At 36.3% G+C, this 16,156-nt stretch overlaps 1 protein-coding gene across 1 annotated transcript in view; it reads left to right on the top strand.

Moving 5' to 3' along the window:
- Positions 1 to 12,196, top strand: part of LGSN (lengsin, lens protein with glutamine synthetase domain) — a 44,831-nt gene extending 32,635 nt beyond the window's left edge. The window contains exons 3-4 of the mRNA XM_025383552.1: positions 2,077 to 2,243; positions 6,593 to 12,196. Of these exons, the coding sequence (XP_025239337.1) occupies positions 2,077 to 2,243; positions 6,593 to 7,792 (1,367 nt within the window). The 3' untranslated portion in view covers positions 7,793 to 12,196. The remainder of the gene's footprint in view (positions 1 to 2,076; positions 2,244 to 6,592) is intronic.
- The last annotated feature ends 3,960 nt before the right edge of the window (positions 12,197 to 16,156 follow it).

Below are 16,156 nucleotides of genomic sequence, written 5' to 3'. Positions count from 1 at the left end.
GTTATCCTATTACTGGTGAACCAATAAAATTACCTTTCTCCTTTTATAAGGGATGTCTTCTTTATAGCTTATGTATAATTTCTTATTATGTTTAGAATATTCATTATCTAAAAATTTCCATATTATTATTATTATTTTTTAAGACAGTCTCTCTTTGTCGTCCAGGCTGGAGTGCAGTGGTGCGATCTTGGCTCACTGCAACCTCCACCTCCCAGGCTCAAGCAATTCTTGTGTTTCAGCCTCCTGAGTAGCTGGGACTACGGGAGCACAACACCACACCCAGCACATTTTTGTATTTTTAGTAAAGATAGGGTTTTGCCATGTTGCCTAGGCTGGTCTTGAACTCCTGACCCCAAGTGATCTGCCCACCTCAACCTGCCAAAGTGCTGGTATTACAGGAGTGAGCCACCGCGCACGACCCAAATTTCCATATTTTAAAATGCCTATCAATTTTGCTTTAAGGAGCATTATTCATCTTGGGCTGAATACCTAATATTTCAGAGTAGGTTGGGAATACAGCAAGTGTTAATTTAGCATGAAACACTTTAATTGCTACACTTTGTTTGTTTTAAATGGAAGGTAGTTATAAAGCCTCCAGAGTTTCAGAGTAGCCAAATGTATCAGTGATAGCACATTATCACTAATGTATTTGCATATATGGAACCAGTAATTTGTTTTTCCCATGCTTCATGTACTTAAAATCTACTTAATCTATGTTTCTAAACTGTCAATCTTTATGCTTAGTTTTAAAGCCTAATTATATCTTGCAAAAGAATACTCAGGTATCTCTTTAGAATTATAGCTGCTCAACATCAGTGATGTGACAGATTGATGAGTGTTTGGTTGCAGACTTGATCATGATACCATTTACTAGGGCTAGAGTACTTGTACTCACTTTATGCATTTAAGTAGCACTTATATGGTGCTTACTGTCTGCCAGTAACTGTTAATAACCTGTTTAATCCTCCTAACAAGCCTGTGAAGTAGGTCATATGTTACTGATGAGAAATTCAAGGCATAAAGAGGATAAGATTGTTGCTGGGGCAAAGGTAGGATTGGAATGGAGGTGGATGGGCTTCAGTGTTTTGTGCTAACCCAAACTACACTCTGCTGCCTCTCTTAAAAGTTCTGACAGCAACTAACATTTATAATGTATACTATTTGCCTGACAATTCTATGTGCTATAGACATACTAATTTAATTTGTGGTAATAAACCACCCAGCGTGAATCAAAACTCTGCATTCTAGTTTCAGTTCCGCAGTGAACTGATAGTGTGGTTTGGAGTAACTCATTGTGCCACTTTGGGACTCAAGCTAACGAGTTGGTTAGATTAAATGATTTATCTCCAAAGTTCTCTTCTAGCTCTGAAGTTGGAATTTGCAAACTATCTTAAATTCTTGAAAAGAACATTTTTTATGTTTCTAATTTTAAATTGAGTACACAGTCCAGATTTTTCATCTCCTACACGCTCATTCTTAAAAAAAAAAACAGACACGTTTGTTTGCTTATTTAAGCAAGTTTTAAATTTGACAGAAATGTGTAGACTTCTTAGAGTTAGATGCCATTAAAAAGATATAAAGCCCTTTGGGTAAAATACTCCCAGAATGAGACAAAACCCCAGAAAATAAAACCAAATTCACTTTTAATCACATAGAAATTTAAATTTAGAAATTAACAGTTAGTTCAAGAAGCCCAAATATGTTCAATAATAGCCACCTACAGACAGGCTTTTATGGTCCCTTTTTTGCTGTGAACTTATGCAAATGTGTTCTAATTTCCATAAGCAAAAGGATTTTCAGTATCTACATATGATTTCGCTATATCCTTATGCAAATAATGTCAATTTTGACCTCGTCCTAACTGATAAATGATCTCAGGTTGTTTAGACACAATATTCTTGGGAAGATGGTAAGGGTAGAATGAGAAAGGTAAGAGATCCAACTCTAAGCCAGTGACATGATGAATATTAATGTTTTTATTAATAATATTGACTAATTCACTACTCTGTAATCTCCTTTTGCTTCTCAGTCCATCATGATCTCCTGAGTTAGAACCTATTTTTTTTTATTTTGCAGATTGCATGAGGGACAGCAGTCAAATTCTGGCCCCACCTCAACTCTCTTCTAGAATGAAACACATTAGACAAGCCATGGCCAAAAATCGCCTCCAGTTTGTACGATTTGAAGCAACAGACCTCCATGGTGTGTCCAGGTCTAAGACTATCCCTGCACACTTTTTTCAAGTGAGTTTAACACACAGTTGTGACTGAATGTAATTTCATGACCATTAGCAGGCAAATGGTTCTTATTACTGTTTCTTATTTTCTTGTAATCTATACAGCAATTCAAGCTGAAAATCAATAACTTATTTTGTTTCTTCCCTTGTTCCTCCCAAACATGTTATTGCTCCCCAAGGAGCTAAACGTGTACTCTCGGCTCTCAAACAGCAATTTCTTTACCCAATAGAAATACAAAACTAATTAAGACTGGTAAATGTAGTCCTTCTGCCTTGAATAATTTTGCTCTACAGAATTATTTTTTCTCCCTTACTGCAATTATGAAGATTGTATTTTATTTGACACAAGAAAATTGCAACAGAAGACCCAAGAGCAAACATAAAGAGTAAAAAATGATTAAATAGAAATAATTTGCTAGATAAAAAACATATTCCTTTCGGCTCCAAATTCTGATAAGAAAATAGTCCATTGTTGTTGGATGACTTAATGAATATTATTAAATTCCTGAAAATGATGATATCAACAAATATTGTGTTTTTGTTGTTTTGAGACTTCCTTAATTTTTTGTATCAGTTTTTGTCATGTGTTTATTTTGATAACTGAGTTGTTATGTTAATTAAATATCAAATTTCTTAGCAAGGGACATCAGGTCGGTACTATTTAAGAAAGTGTGAAAGTTAAGCATCCTCTAGGTTTAACTATTTTAAAATATTATACTTTTATCACATTAATATCAGATTCTAATTGTTAAATTTGCTTCATGTTGGGAAAAACTGGACATCTTCAAAAACACTTTTTAAAGAATTCTAACAGATTCAAACTTGTTTCTTAAGGAATTATTTGGAGCTGCTTGCAGATATTGTTTCCTCTTCATCCAGGCAAGAATATATGTTGTTTAATTTTTATAAAAAATGTGGATTTTCTTGTGGACAGGCCCAGAATATAATTCAAATGAATCTCTTCCAATCATAAGGAAAAGTAACTGGCACTTTAAGTACTTGCCAGAGAACTCAATATAAAACTGTTTGCTATTCAGTTTTTATCAAATTTTAATCATTTATTTTACTAATGGCACCTACAAGTCCATTACTCTAGTTTCTCAGTGGAATCCTTTTACAAAAATAAAACAATATGCTGCTTATACTTGCTAAGGATTGATATAATTGGCACAAAGAGAAAAATTCTGCATACTTTTTTTATCCAACTGTTACTGAAAATATTTTTCGCTATTTTGTTCAATATCCCACATATAAAAAACACTTTTTTTTTCTAGAGTTTAGCTAGAGAAAAAGTTTGTCTACCATGAGAATTTTAATGTAACTCATTATACACCTTCTCAATGGCTATATTTATTTTTAGTCCCAGTTTCCTAATAACTAACTTCACTATTTCATTACCTCATTATTATTATTTTGTTCTCATTTAATGATCATAGATTATTTTTTTAAGAAGCCACTTTAAATTCATTTTTGAAACTTGTGAAGGTATAAATAATGAGTATTAGCACAATGAATATTTGTAATTTAAGACAAAATAATTTATTTTGGAAAATTTGCTGTGAATAGACATTAAAAATAGGTTTAAGAAGCCGGGCGTGGTGGCTCATGCCTGTAATCCTAGCACTTTGGGATGCTGAGGTGGGCAGATCACCTGAGGTCATCTGCCTGACATGGCAGTTTGAGACTAGCCTGACCAACATGGTGAAACCCTGTCTCTACTAAAAATAAAAAAATTAGCTGGGCCTGATGACAGGGGCCTGTAATCCAGTTACTTGGGAAGCTGAGGCAGGAGAATCACTTGAACCTGGAAGGCAGAGGTTGCAGTAAGCTGAGATCACGCCATTGCACTCCAGCCTGGGCAAAAAGAGTGAAACTGCATCTCCAAAAAAAAAGAAAAAAACAGATTCATCTGTGCAAAGTAACCTAAATATCGTGTGTGTGTGTGTGTGTACTTTATTCCATCTCAAAAAAAAAAAAATTCATTTGTGCAAAGTAACCTAAACATTGCATGTGTGTGTGGTGTTTAAGATTTAAACCTTACAACCAACTTATATTATCTCTGTTCTATCAAAAGTGTTGATATTTATTTAAATTATATGCAAATAATGTAGGCTCTTTCTATATTTGATCTAGCCAAAACATGATACATTGCTATAGACTCGTAACTAATTCTTGGCTTATTTCAAAAGATAACCTTTACTATGGTCCAAGTTTCATTTTTGATAAGGTTTAAGTTATTCTGCAAACATTTTATTGAGCCCATAGTGATCTATATTGAAGATGAAGTTGTTCCAGTGCTTTATATCTATAAACACTGCTTCAGACAATATATTATCAAGAATATATTCATGTATATTCATATACTTCCTGTAACTAATAGAGAGTAGTTTGCATTCTCTATGTCCAAAAAAAGAATAAAGCAAATTACAGTGCCAGAAAAGAGTGTTCAAAAAAATACAGATTAAATAATCTAAAGAATAAAGTGTGACTTTTTACTATTTTTTGAGTTCATGAAGGACTATTGGAGTGAAATGGCAACCCAGCTGTTCTCTACTACTCACAGCCAAGTGAATACAAACACAGATTTAAATTGCAGGAACTCATAGAAGTCTCATGAATAAAATATATCATTTCTCATTTTAGTTATGTAAAGAACTAATATACGGAATTTCAAACTAAAAAACTGACAAGCAGGGAAATGACATTATTGCTTATAGTGAAAATATGAATTAAAGGATTCCATGCTATAGTATTCAAATATCCCACAGTATGCGTGCGTGTGTGTGTGTGTGTGTGTGTGTATAAAGTTTACATGTACAGGTCTATGAGTGAGTTGGAAAATTAGGTAGACACCAAATAGTGTTTGGCTCACTCAACTTTATTATTGGTGAAAGTAGACTTGGATCAGTTCAGTCAAATAGCATTCAAAAATGTGTGTAGAGATGGTGGAAAGTGAAGGAGGCAGTGGTTCATGGGCAAATGCAGAAGAGTGAACCAGTAAATTATTTTGGCTAATACCAGCCCCTCTTTGATAGCCATGCTTCTTGGGTTCTGGAGGTAACATAAGAAATAGTCTGGCTTCCTTCTACCACGTGAGGATACACAAGAAGAAGCCATATAAGAACCAGAAAGCAGCCGTCACCAGACACCATATCTGCTGTTGCCTTCATCTTGTACTTCTCAGTCTCCAGAACTAAAGAGGAATAAGTTTCTGTTGTTTATAAGGGGAAAAAAAGAGAAAGAAAGAAAAGGAAAGCATCTGGCTTACAGATTGCTAGGTTGTTTTATTAACCTCATGATCTTCACTGACTTCATGGGAACCAACCTTTTATACTCAGTGATTTTTCTCCATCTATTAAAGTAACCTTCAACCTTGTTGATATATCTAATACATAATTTCCAGAAATTGTTTTACGCGTCTGTTCAACTTAATAACCTTATCGCTTCCCTGTTGCCTGGCACAGAGCAAAAGTTAAATAAATGACCAAATTCACTGAAATCTAGAAATAAACGACTAGAAAGTACCTTAGCAATCGTCTAGTCTAACATGTGTTTTACCGATGTGGAAGCTGAGGCACATAACCCAGTGACTTGCCAAAATTCACAGAAGCAATTAATGAAAGAGCTAGGATGAGAAGGCAGATCTGTTGACACCCAGTTCACGCTGACTTGAAGGTTACAACATTTTGGAAGCTCTAACTTTGGAGTTACAGGTCCACATTCACAGACAAGGGTTCTGGGACTCTGAGACAGTGAGTTTTTTAATTCTTAAATGGGTTGTAAAAGTGAATAAAGAGAGGAATGCAGCTGTCAGCGTCCTGGCTCCCCTGGTGTTAGGACAAATGTGCTGTGTGCCACAGTATTGACCATAGTCTGCAATTTGAGAAGGATTGAGAATTGTTTACTGTAGACTTTTGAGGGTCAATTAACTCAGGGTTACAATAAAATAAGCAAAAATAAAGCCTTATCTGAAGAATTAACAACTGTACTATAAAATAAAAAGTGCTTCAGGAAGTACTTTTGATGATGATAATTTCAAATAATTCCATAAAGCTTTACCTTTATTTTTTGCTATAATGGATTTTCTTTATCATTATACCTTTTATTTATAACTGCTATTTTGAAATCTAAGAGCATTTAAGGCCTTCAAGGCTTAAAACATTGCATTGTTTATAAAGTTGCCTTTAGGGGTTTTATTTTAAAATATTTGACATTTATCTGATACCTAGTTAGTGTTAACCAACAAATGTTAAACATATATATATATATATATTTTTCATTAGCAAGGCTTTTTCTCCCCCAACCCTTTTGTTTGTTTTCAAAACCTGATTTCTTCATTTTTTTTTCCTTCTTTAGGAGAAAGTGAGCCATGGAGTTTGCATGCCCCGAGGTTATCTTGAAGTGATACCGAATCCTAAGGACAGTGAAATGAATCGCATAAGAGCCACATGTTTTAATAGTGACATAGTCCTAATGCCAGAGATATCAACCTTTAGAGTTTTGCCATGGGCTGATAGAACTGCAAGAGTGATATGTGATACTTTCACTGTGACTGGTGAGCCTCTTTTGACTTCCCCAAGGTACATTGCAAAGAGGCAGCTGAGCCAGCTGCAGGCCTCTGGCTTTTCCCTGCTTTCTGCTTTCATCTGTGATTTCTGCATTTTTGGTGTGCCCGAATTTTTAAATTCAAAGACTATATCATTTCCTGCTTCAACATTTTTAAATAACCATGATCAGCCCTTCATGCAGGAACTTGTTGATGGCTTGTATCACACTGGAGCAAATGTCGAGAGTTTCTCCTCCTCTACCAGGCCTGGTCAGATGGAAATCTGTTTCCTGCCTGAATTTGGCATTAGCTCAGCTGATAATGCATTTACCCTCAGAACAGGTGTCAAAGAAGTGGCAAGGAAATACAATTACATTTCCAGCTTCTTCATTGAGACTGGATTTTGTAATTCAGGGATTTTGTCTCATAGTCTCTGGGATGTCGACAGGAAGAAGAACATGTTTTGCAGCACTTCTGGAACTGAGCAGCTGACGATCACTGGGAAAAAATGGTTGGCAGGACTCTTGAAGCACTCTGCCGCACTCAGCTGCCTGATGGCGCCTACTGTTAGCTGCCGAAAGCGTTATTCCAAGGACAGTAAAGACCTGAAGGACAGTGTGCCTACAACGTGGGGATACAATGACAACAGCTGTATATTTAATATCAAGTGTCATGGAGAGAAAGGCACCCGGATAGAAAATAAGCTAGGCTCAGCAACAGCAAACGCTTACTTGGTGCTGGCTGCAACTGTTGCTGCAGGCTTAGATGGACTTCATAGCAGTAATGAGGTCTTGGCTGGTCCAGATGAGAGCACAGACTTTTACCAAGCGGAAACTTCTGAGATCCCTTTAAAACTGGAAGATGCCCTTGTGGCACTGGAAGAAGATCAATGTCTGAGGCAGGCTCTAGGAGAAACCTTTATTCGATATTTTGTTGCCATGAAGAAATATGAGTTGGAGAATGAAGAAATAGCTGCAGAGAGAAATAAATTCTTAGAGTATTTTATTTAGAATAGAACTCATAACTACTCCTTTAGAGATGTAATTGTTACTTAAAGCTAATCTACCAAAACAAAGACTGAACTTTTGTAATTAACAACAGTAACAATAACAAGACTACGAATGCTTTTGACTTTTTTTTTTTTTTTTTTTCCTCCATGGAATATTTGACAGATGAAGTAGGACTGCTGAGAAGATTCTGATAACAGAAACAAACAACAAAGTCGTGGTGAAGCTACAATATGCAAACTTACCAGATCTTGTCAGTTAGTCATTTCCTATGTGTATGTTGACCTGGATAGGAATATCCAATTTTGGGGGGCAATAAATATATTTGCACATTAAAAAAAAAGACTTAAGCATTAGAAAGCAAATTTAAATGACTAAAAAAGAAAAAAAATAAAAGGAGGAAAAATTTTAATGGTACACATAGGTTATGACTTCCAGGGAGACAAATATACTAATATAGTCTTGCTAATCAAATAATATTGTGAATCTAGGTTGTGTGCATCATTATGGTCTTTCTAAACAAGTTAAATAAACTTTTGCCAAAATAATGACAGGTAGGCAGTTTTCCCCTAAGTCACTTCTCTTTTCACGCTTTTCCACTAGCTCCTGAAAAGCTTATGAATTTCAAGGTTATAATGTCCTCAAGAAACAAATCCCTAAGGAATAGAATTGGAATTGGGAACAACGAGGTCAGATTTTAAAAGTAGTTAAAGCCTTTCTTTAAACAATGCCTCGTATAGAAGTTTGATACATAAAGTATAGATAGAAAGAAGTTTGTGTGTGAGGGTAGGCGGGCTCTGTCTACTCTGCTTCACTCTTTGAAACTAGATGTCCCTCTGAAACCTCTCGTGCTCTGTGGAGTGTCAGAACAACTTCCTGGCTAGCCGGGGCTGTTTGGAGTTTAAGTTTGTTATTCAAATTACTAAATCTGCTGCTCACAGAGCTTGGTACCTCCCCAGAGAATATTACATGTTCCAGGCCTTTGTTTGAATGAGATAATATTGTAACTATCACTAAAGTTTAGCTTCTTTTGGGAGGAAGTCCAAAATCCACTTACTAGCAAATGAAAATGTTGTTCTACTGCTTAGGATCAAACAGCAGATTTTATGTTCAATTAAAACTGACTGTGGTTTCAATTTAGATAGCAAACACAAGGAGAGGATTAGAATTTGGCTCAGATCCTCTTATTAAAATTCTTAGTACTCAGTAGCTTAAATAGTGAAAGTCAGTCTGTCCTTCACTAATTACTCCCTTCTTTTCTCCACACACAAAAGAAGTGTGTTTGGATACATAAGAAGAAAGTTCCCAGCACTTTGGGAGGCCAAGGCGGGAGGATTGCTTGAGGCCAGGAGTTTGAGTCCAGCCTGGACCACATAGAGAACCCATTTCTAAAAAAAAAAAAAAAAAAAAAAAAACAAAACAAAACAAACCCTGGCATGGGTGGCATGTACCTGTAGTCCCAGCTAATTGGGAGGCTGAGAAGGGAGGATCGCTTGAGCCTCAGCATTTGAGGCTGCAGTGAGCCATGATCACACCACTGCACTACAGCTTGGGGGACAGAGTGAGACACTGTCTTAAAAAAAAGAAAAGAATAAAATTCATGGATGCATATGGGGTAGAGAAAAAGATAGTGTAGGGTAGGTGGGGGAAGGAAGGGAATCTGTCCTGAAACCTCCAAAATGAAATCCCACACATTACATCATGTGAGGGATAAGGAAGACTCTCATGCCAATTTTCTAGTTGTCTGCCTATATTCATTTCCCCCTCTGTTCTCAGTAATAAAGCCTCAATGTGTTCATTGAAAGCAATGAAAAATGAAATGATATTTCTGAGCCTTCATTAAGGTTGGATGTGGTCATGTTATTAGGTTCAGTGCAAAGAGGTGAAAGTAGAAGTGTTGTATGTAAGTTCTTTAGGACATTTTCTTTTCTTTTCTTGTATTTTTTTTTTTTTTTTTTCGAGATGGAGTCTCACTTTGTCACCCAGGCTGAAGTGCAATGGCGGGTCTTGGCTCACCACAACCTCTGCCCCCTGGGTTCAAGCAATTCTTCTGCCTCAGCCTCCCAAGTGGCTGGGATCACAGGTGCCTGCTACCATGCCTGGCCTTTTAGTAGAGATGGGGTTTCACCATGTTGGCCAGTCTGGTCTTGCACTCCTGACCTCAGGTGAACAGCCCACCTTGGCCTCCCAAAGTGCTAGGATTACAAGCGTGAGCCACCATGCCCTACCACACTTTAGGACATTTTTCTAAGTGACGGATGCTGTGTACTCTGCCTTTTCTCTCTAGCTACCTTCACCCTTCCTGCTGACTGGCCTACAGATAATATGGCTAGGATAATGTCCTTGGGAAGGAAGGTTTGCTCCACAGGGTGCAGTAATAAGGTGGAACCTCTGCTTTGTAGAGCAGTTTGACTTGCCTACATCCAGACATTTACCTGAGAGAGAACCAAACTTCTATCTTCTTTAGGCCACAATGGTTTTGATTCTTTGTTAGTTGCAATGAAATTTTTCTCTTTTGCATGTGTGTTTTGAATGTGTGTGTGTGTGTGTGTGCGCGTGCGTGCATATGAGTGGGGCATTTGAGGGATTTGGGGATGAAAGAAAAAAGGTGTAAGAACCAGTGAAAGACCACTTCCTCAATATTCCCACTTCTAAAGAGGATAATCCCACTTCTAAAGAGGATAATCTGAGTTAATCAAAGGGATCCACACATGCAAAAAATGGGATTGGCTCTAACCTATCCCTATAAACTGGCATATCCCTTTATAGTCCATAGGCCTTAATGAAACGTGTCTAATGCATTGACTTCATTTTACCATAATGAGTAAAAGATGCTGTAAAAAGTCTGTTAATCACAGTGTTTGAAGCCCTTTTTTCCCCTTTCACATTAATAGCATAACTTAAAACACAGTACTCAGGATGCCATGTGAAGACATTATATATATTATCTTCAGAATTAAGTGTACAGTAGTGAGTCAACAGAAAATATTCAGCCATAGATTACAAATCAGTTGATAACGTAAGTTGGTGTGGCAGTCTCCACCAAGATTTCAGTCAGGTGTGTGCTGATGTATATTCTTGTTCTTTAAGGCAACCCGAAAAGAGCCATTGGCCAACAGAGTTCAGGGCCAAAGACAAATTGGGGTAGGTACATGTAAAAATCAGTTACCTATTTTTCTATTTCTTTCATCTGTTCATAGGCTTTCTATTGTTGAAGGGACTTTCTGCTGATGCTTCTACCTTCTTAGGCTGGGTTAAGAGGGTCAGACATTCATTCAGCAGCACTTATTGAGCACCATTTGTGTGCTAGGCCTTTTGCTGGGAGCCATTATACTAGGGGAGACCAAAACAAAGATGAGCAGACAATGAAAGAGTTTTGGATCTGGGTGTCTTAAGCAGAACAGAAATAATTTTTTTTGGAGGCCTAATGCTGAAAAAACTATTTGGAAAGCTTCTTCATGGCTCGAAAAGGGTTTTTTATGAATAGCTTTACAAAAATTACTTTCTTATTTTCATTTACTATAATTGTTCTAATCAAAGCTTAGGGGAAAAATCTGATTACTGAATTTAAAGTTGGTTATTAAATGAGTATACATAAGAAATGTAAATTAAAAGCGATAATGTTTTAAGACTAGAAACTAAAACATTAGTATTGTAGTGACAAGTTTCTATTTTCAAGGACATTCTATAATCTAAAATTTCATTTTACAGTGTCTGAATAACAACAAAGCTTGAAATGATTATTTGAAGGCAATGAAAGATAAAAAAACTTTAATCTGAATAAAAATGGAAAGCATACAGTGAAGTCTGAGCTTATCAGTAAAACAGGACAGTCTATTGACATATCTCCAGTCATCTGTTTGACAAAATATACTTACCAATATGTTTATGATATAGATATAAATGGACGATACTTTTAACCCTGGGTTTTCTATTACAGGGGTTAGAATTTGTATCTTTAAACATTACCTATGTGCACAGTGCCTTCCCTATTAAAGCTCTTCTCATGCTGCCTAAAATTAGGGGTTTGCATGATACTTCCTAATTAGGATGTGAATTCTAAGAATAAAAGGAACAGATCTTACTTACATTTGCATTAATACTTCTTGTTCCTTGCATATTTTCTGGAATTCAATTAATGTTTAATCAATCAATCAATCAATGCATATGTTATTAGCATAATACAATACTGTGCTTGTCCAGTAAAAAACACACAAATTCACATACCCTGAGAGAGGGAGGAATGGAGACAGTGGAGAAGACCAACAGTTTGTGTTTTTTCATTGATCCTACAATTTCTGCCATTAGAAGAACTTCTTCAGGTTTTCTACTTCTAGAAACTCCTGAGTAAACACCATTTGATTAGCTTGATGGGGATCAAAAGAACAAGAACAACAACAACTAAACAAAAACAAAAAAAGAGCAAGGTGAAGTTGTCATGTTTTTTAGCCATGGGGAACCTTTCAATAGCTCTCTTACATTTGTGGAATCCCTCTTCTTTGGGCTCTTGTCTCCCAAGTAGAAGTCAGAACCTCACCTTCCCAGTTTCTCTTGCTGCCATGGTACAAGGACCATGCAAGATGCAGTCATAAAACCCTCAGGGACTCCACTCTGCTGAGCCTGAAGGAGGCGGCAGCGACAGGCATCCATGGGTGCCATCCTGGGGTGGCATTGTCGAGGGACATTGGTTTTGCTATTGTCCAATGCCAGTGGCTGTCAGGTCTCTGGAAGAGTCAAGCATAGCTTCTGAACCTGATTTTCTGGACCTCCCAGATTCTATTAAATATCTAATTTTTTTTAAAAAATTCTCTTTTTCTTAAAGTAGTTTGAATTTTTAAAAAGAAGCCTGACTGAAAAACAGTATATAAAAAGACAAGCAACGAGCAAGAAAACTTTGATAAGGGAGAAGAAGAAAGAAAGGGAGAGAATTACCCTTAATCAGAAGACTAGGAACAATTGAATGTGTATACTAGATACAGATTAAACAAAGGTTTATTAAGCTCCTAGTACATAACATACATCATGTGGGTACTTTCTCATTCATTTCCTTATTTCATGCTGTCTACAATTTTATGAGAAAGGTATACTCATTATTTTTATAAACAAGAGATTTAAGACCCTAAAAAGTTGTTGTGTTGAAAGAACTAGGAATCAAATCCAGGTTTCTACTCTCAGTCTCATGGTCTCTGTGCTACACCAAAATGCCCTTCACTACACGGACTCAGCTGAGCATAACACCGAAAATTATGCTGAATATTACATTTTAATTTTAAGGCTTCTAGGCATTAAAATGAACAGAAGTAGGTAGTAGATATGTGCTTGATATCTCTATCCAGACCAGAACATCTTATCAAAAGTATGATGCCATAACATTATTTCAGAACTTTTGTCAGATAATAGTAATTCAAGCCTTAAGTAGTTTCATAATTTTTTTGAACACCAAAAAACACCTGGCTGAAATTTCTGATCGTCCTTAGAATTTGAAATAGTGCCAATCATTTATTTTGTTTCATTTTTAGAAATATTATTTGACAAGAACTCAGCATTCATTGAGAGCATAAAGGATTTGATGCTTCTCTCTGGCTGCTTAAGAAATAAAAGAAAAGAAAACACATTGAGTTTTGAAGATAGCCAACCTACATGGAGGGGAAATGTGTAAATTAAGGGAAAAATAAATTGGCTGAGAACCTGCTACACAATGACATAACAAAGCTTTTTCTTTTCTTTTCTTTTAAAGATGTTCCCTAAGATTAATACGATCAGTTTTACCTGGAAAGAAAAATAACACTTTGAATAATAACTATAAAAATTTAATGTTTATAAAACCGCTAATATATGATTCATTAAATACAAATGAATATCAATTTATTGGGCATATCCAAGAGATTACTGGATAAATTGTTACATTATAGAAAACTTTTCAAACATAAGCTAGAGGGCAGCAACGTACCATTAAACAGTCAGTGTTGGTGGCTCAGAATTCAGTGCAAAGCTGAATATTAAACATAAAAGTAACTGGATTTCAAATCTAGTTACTGTGAATAAATGAAAATTGAAAAAATGTATTAGAAATACTAACAGCAGAAAGGCATTCCCAACCACATGACTTGCATTTGAATATATTTAGGTTAATAGATATTAAATACAGGCTCAATATCAGAGGGGAAGGGGGAAAGGATTGTTGGCAGGATATGATATTACCAATATTTAAGGGTATATTCAAGAGATGTAGAAATATAAAACCGCAGAAACATTAGCTGCATTCTGTGATGCCTAAAATTAATCTAAATGTCTTAAATTTTGGATGACTCTGCAATGGATTTGAAATAAATAGATCTGAAAAGAACTAAAGAAGAAATCTTTAATAAACTATGAAAAAAAGAAAATCCAGTAATTTGTTACTTTGGAGGTTCATTAAAACGAATCACATTATAAGAGCTTCTACAATATCTACAAGTTAAATAAATGCTACAAAGTGTTTGTCTTCTTTCTGTGATCACTAGAAAACATATATATCAATTCACTTTTTATGAGGTAAACAGAAATTATGATACTTTAGTGTTTGAAGTGAAAAACGATTATTAGATAGATAATGAATTGTTTAAGTTAGTAGGTAGCATTTTTATTCAATTTTTGAAATAATTGCTTTTGAGAGCCATTTGTATGTAAGTTACTGAAGGGGAAGATACAAAACTGGACAATACATGTTTTACTCCCACAAAGAGTTTTTAACTTAATTAAGAGAAGTGTTTCTAAATGTCTATGGACAGAGGATAGAATTTATGTTGTGAGGAGAAAACAAAGCAGCATAGAGGAGGATGACACTGATCAAACAGTGCGAAGGCTTGGGCTGGATCACAGATTTCCTTAGCTCCAACCACCTTTCTCACAGGATGGCAAGGGTTATAAGGTCCCATGACCTCAGCACTTGAAGAAGGGAAAGAAATGTGGCTAGGAAGGGGCAGATAAAACTAACTCTAATAGGGCTGTGTCTCGTGGCAACACTTCCTTAATTCCCTGACAAAGAACAGGCGTCTTATGTCAGACTTACCACCTTTCTACTTTCTCTCTACTTTCAGTGCAAGTGGTGCCTCTCACTGTTGTCAGAATCCCACCCCTCTGGCCTTCTCATGCACTAATGCTAGTAATACCCTCTCTCTACTGTATCTCCAGTAATGTCCCTCTCCGTTTCTTTCCCATCAGAATTTAACATGTTGACATGGTTGCAAGGTGCATAATGCAACACACACGCATGCTCACACACACAAGGCCAAAATCTATTAACCCCAAGTACCCTTCTCACTTCTCTCCTTCTCTTTAAAATCAAACTTATTTGTTAGGTTACATGTCCTGGCTCTTTCTACTTCCTCTTACTATTTACTCCCCATAGCTTCCTGTCACTGCCCCTAAATATTTTGGTTTCTACCTCCACCAATCCACTCCAACCGTTCTCATTAAGGTTAATAGTAACCTCCCTCTTGTTAAATACAGGGGATATTTCTCATTCATGTTTTATGACTAGTAAACAGAATTTGAAACTGCTGACCTCTACCTCTTTGTCAAAATGGTTTTCTGTTGACTTGCAAGACAATAGAGGTTCTAGATGTTCTGTCTCTGGCCACTTCTCAGCTTTTCAATGTCTTGTGAATTCCTCTTTTCTGCCTGAAATTTGATGTTGATTATTATTCAAGATCCTTCCATTCTTGGTCCTTTCCTCCCTCTAAAAATTGTCCCTACAACATCTATTTGTTATTAATATTATTTTCTATGGATTAAGACATTTATTTATTTATTTATTTATTTTTGAGACAGTCTCATTCTGTCATCCGGGCTGGAATGCAGTAGCGTGATCTTGGCTCACTGAAACCTCTGCCTCCCAGGTTCAAATGAATCTCCTGCCTCAGCCTACCAAGTAGCTGGGATGATGGGAACGCACCATCAAGCCTGGCTAATTTTTGTATTTTTAGTAGAAACGGGGTTTCACCATGTTGGCCAGTCTGGTCTTGAACTCCTGGCCTCAAGTGATCCATCTGCCTCAGCCTCCCAAAGTGCTGGGATTACAGGCAAGAGCCACTGTATCTGGCCAAGACTCTTGGTTAAAAGTAATGGAAATCAAATTGAATTTGATTAAACAAAATAAGGAATTTTTTTCAGTTGAGATAGAAGAGTGCCTCAGGGACCCTAAGACCTTCAATGCATCTAGGTGTTACGAGTGAATCTAACCTGAAACAGAAGTATTGTAGATAACCCAGGACATCTTTTCTATCTGTTCTCACCTCTGTTGTGTTTCTCCTCATGCCAACATCATCCTTTCACTTCTGCGTTAGACTGGCTTTCTCTGTTTCTTTCTCTACATGATGGAAAATG

The sequence above is a fragment of the Theropithecus gelada genome, chromosome 4 (assembly GCF_003255815.1).
Source record: "Theropithecus gelada isolate Dixy chromosome 4, Tgel_1.0, whole genome shotgun sequence".
Lineage (NCBI taxonomy): Eukaryota > Metazoa > Chordata > Mammalia > Primates > Cercopithecidae > Theropithecus > Theropithecus gelada.
The sequence above is the reverse complement of the archived record's forward strand: the minus strand, read 5'-3'. Positions and strand labels throughout refer to the sequence as shown.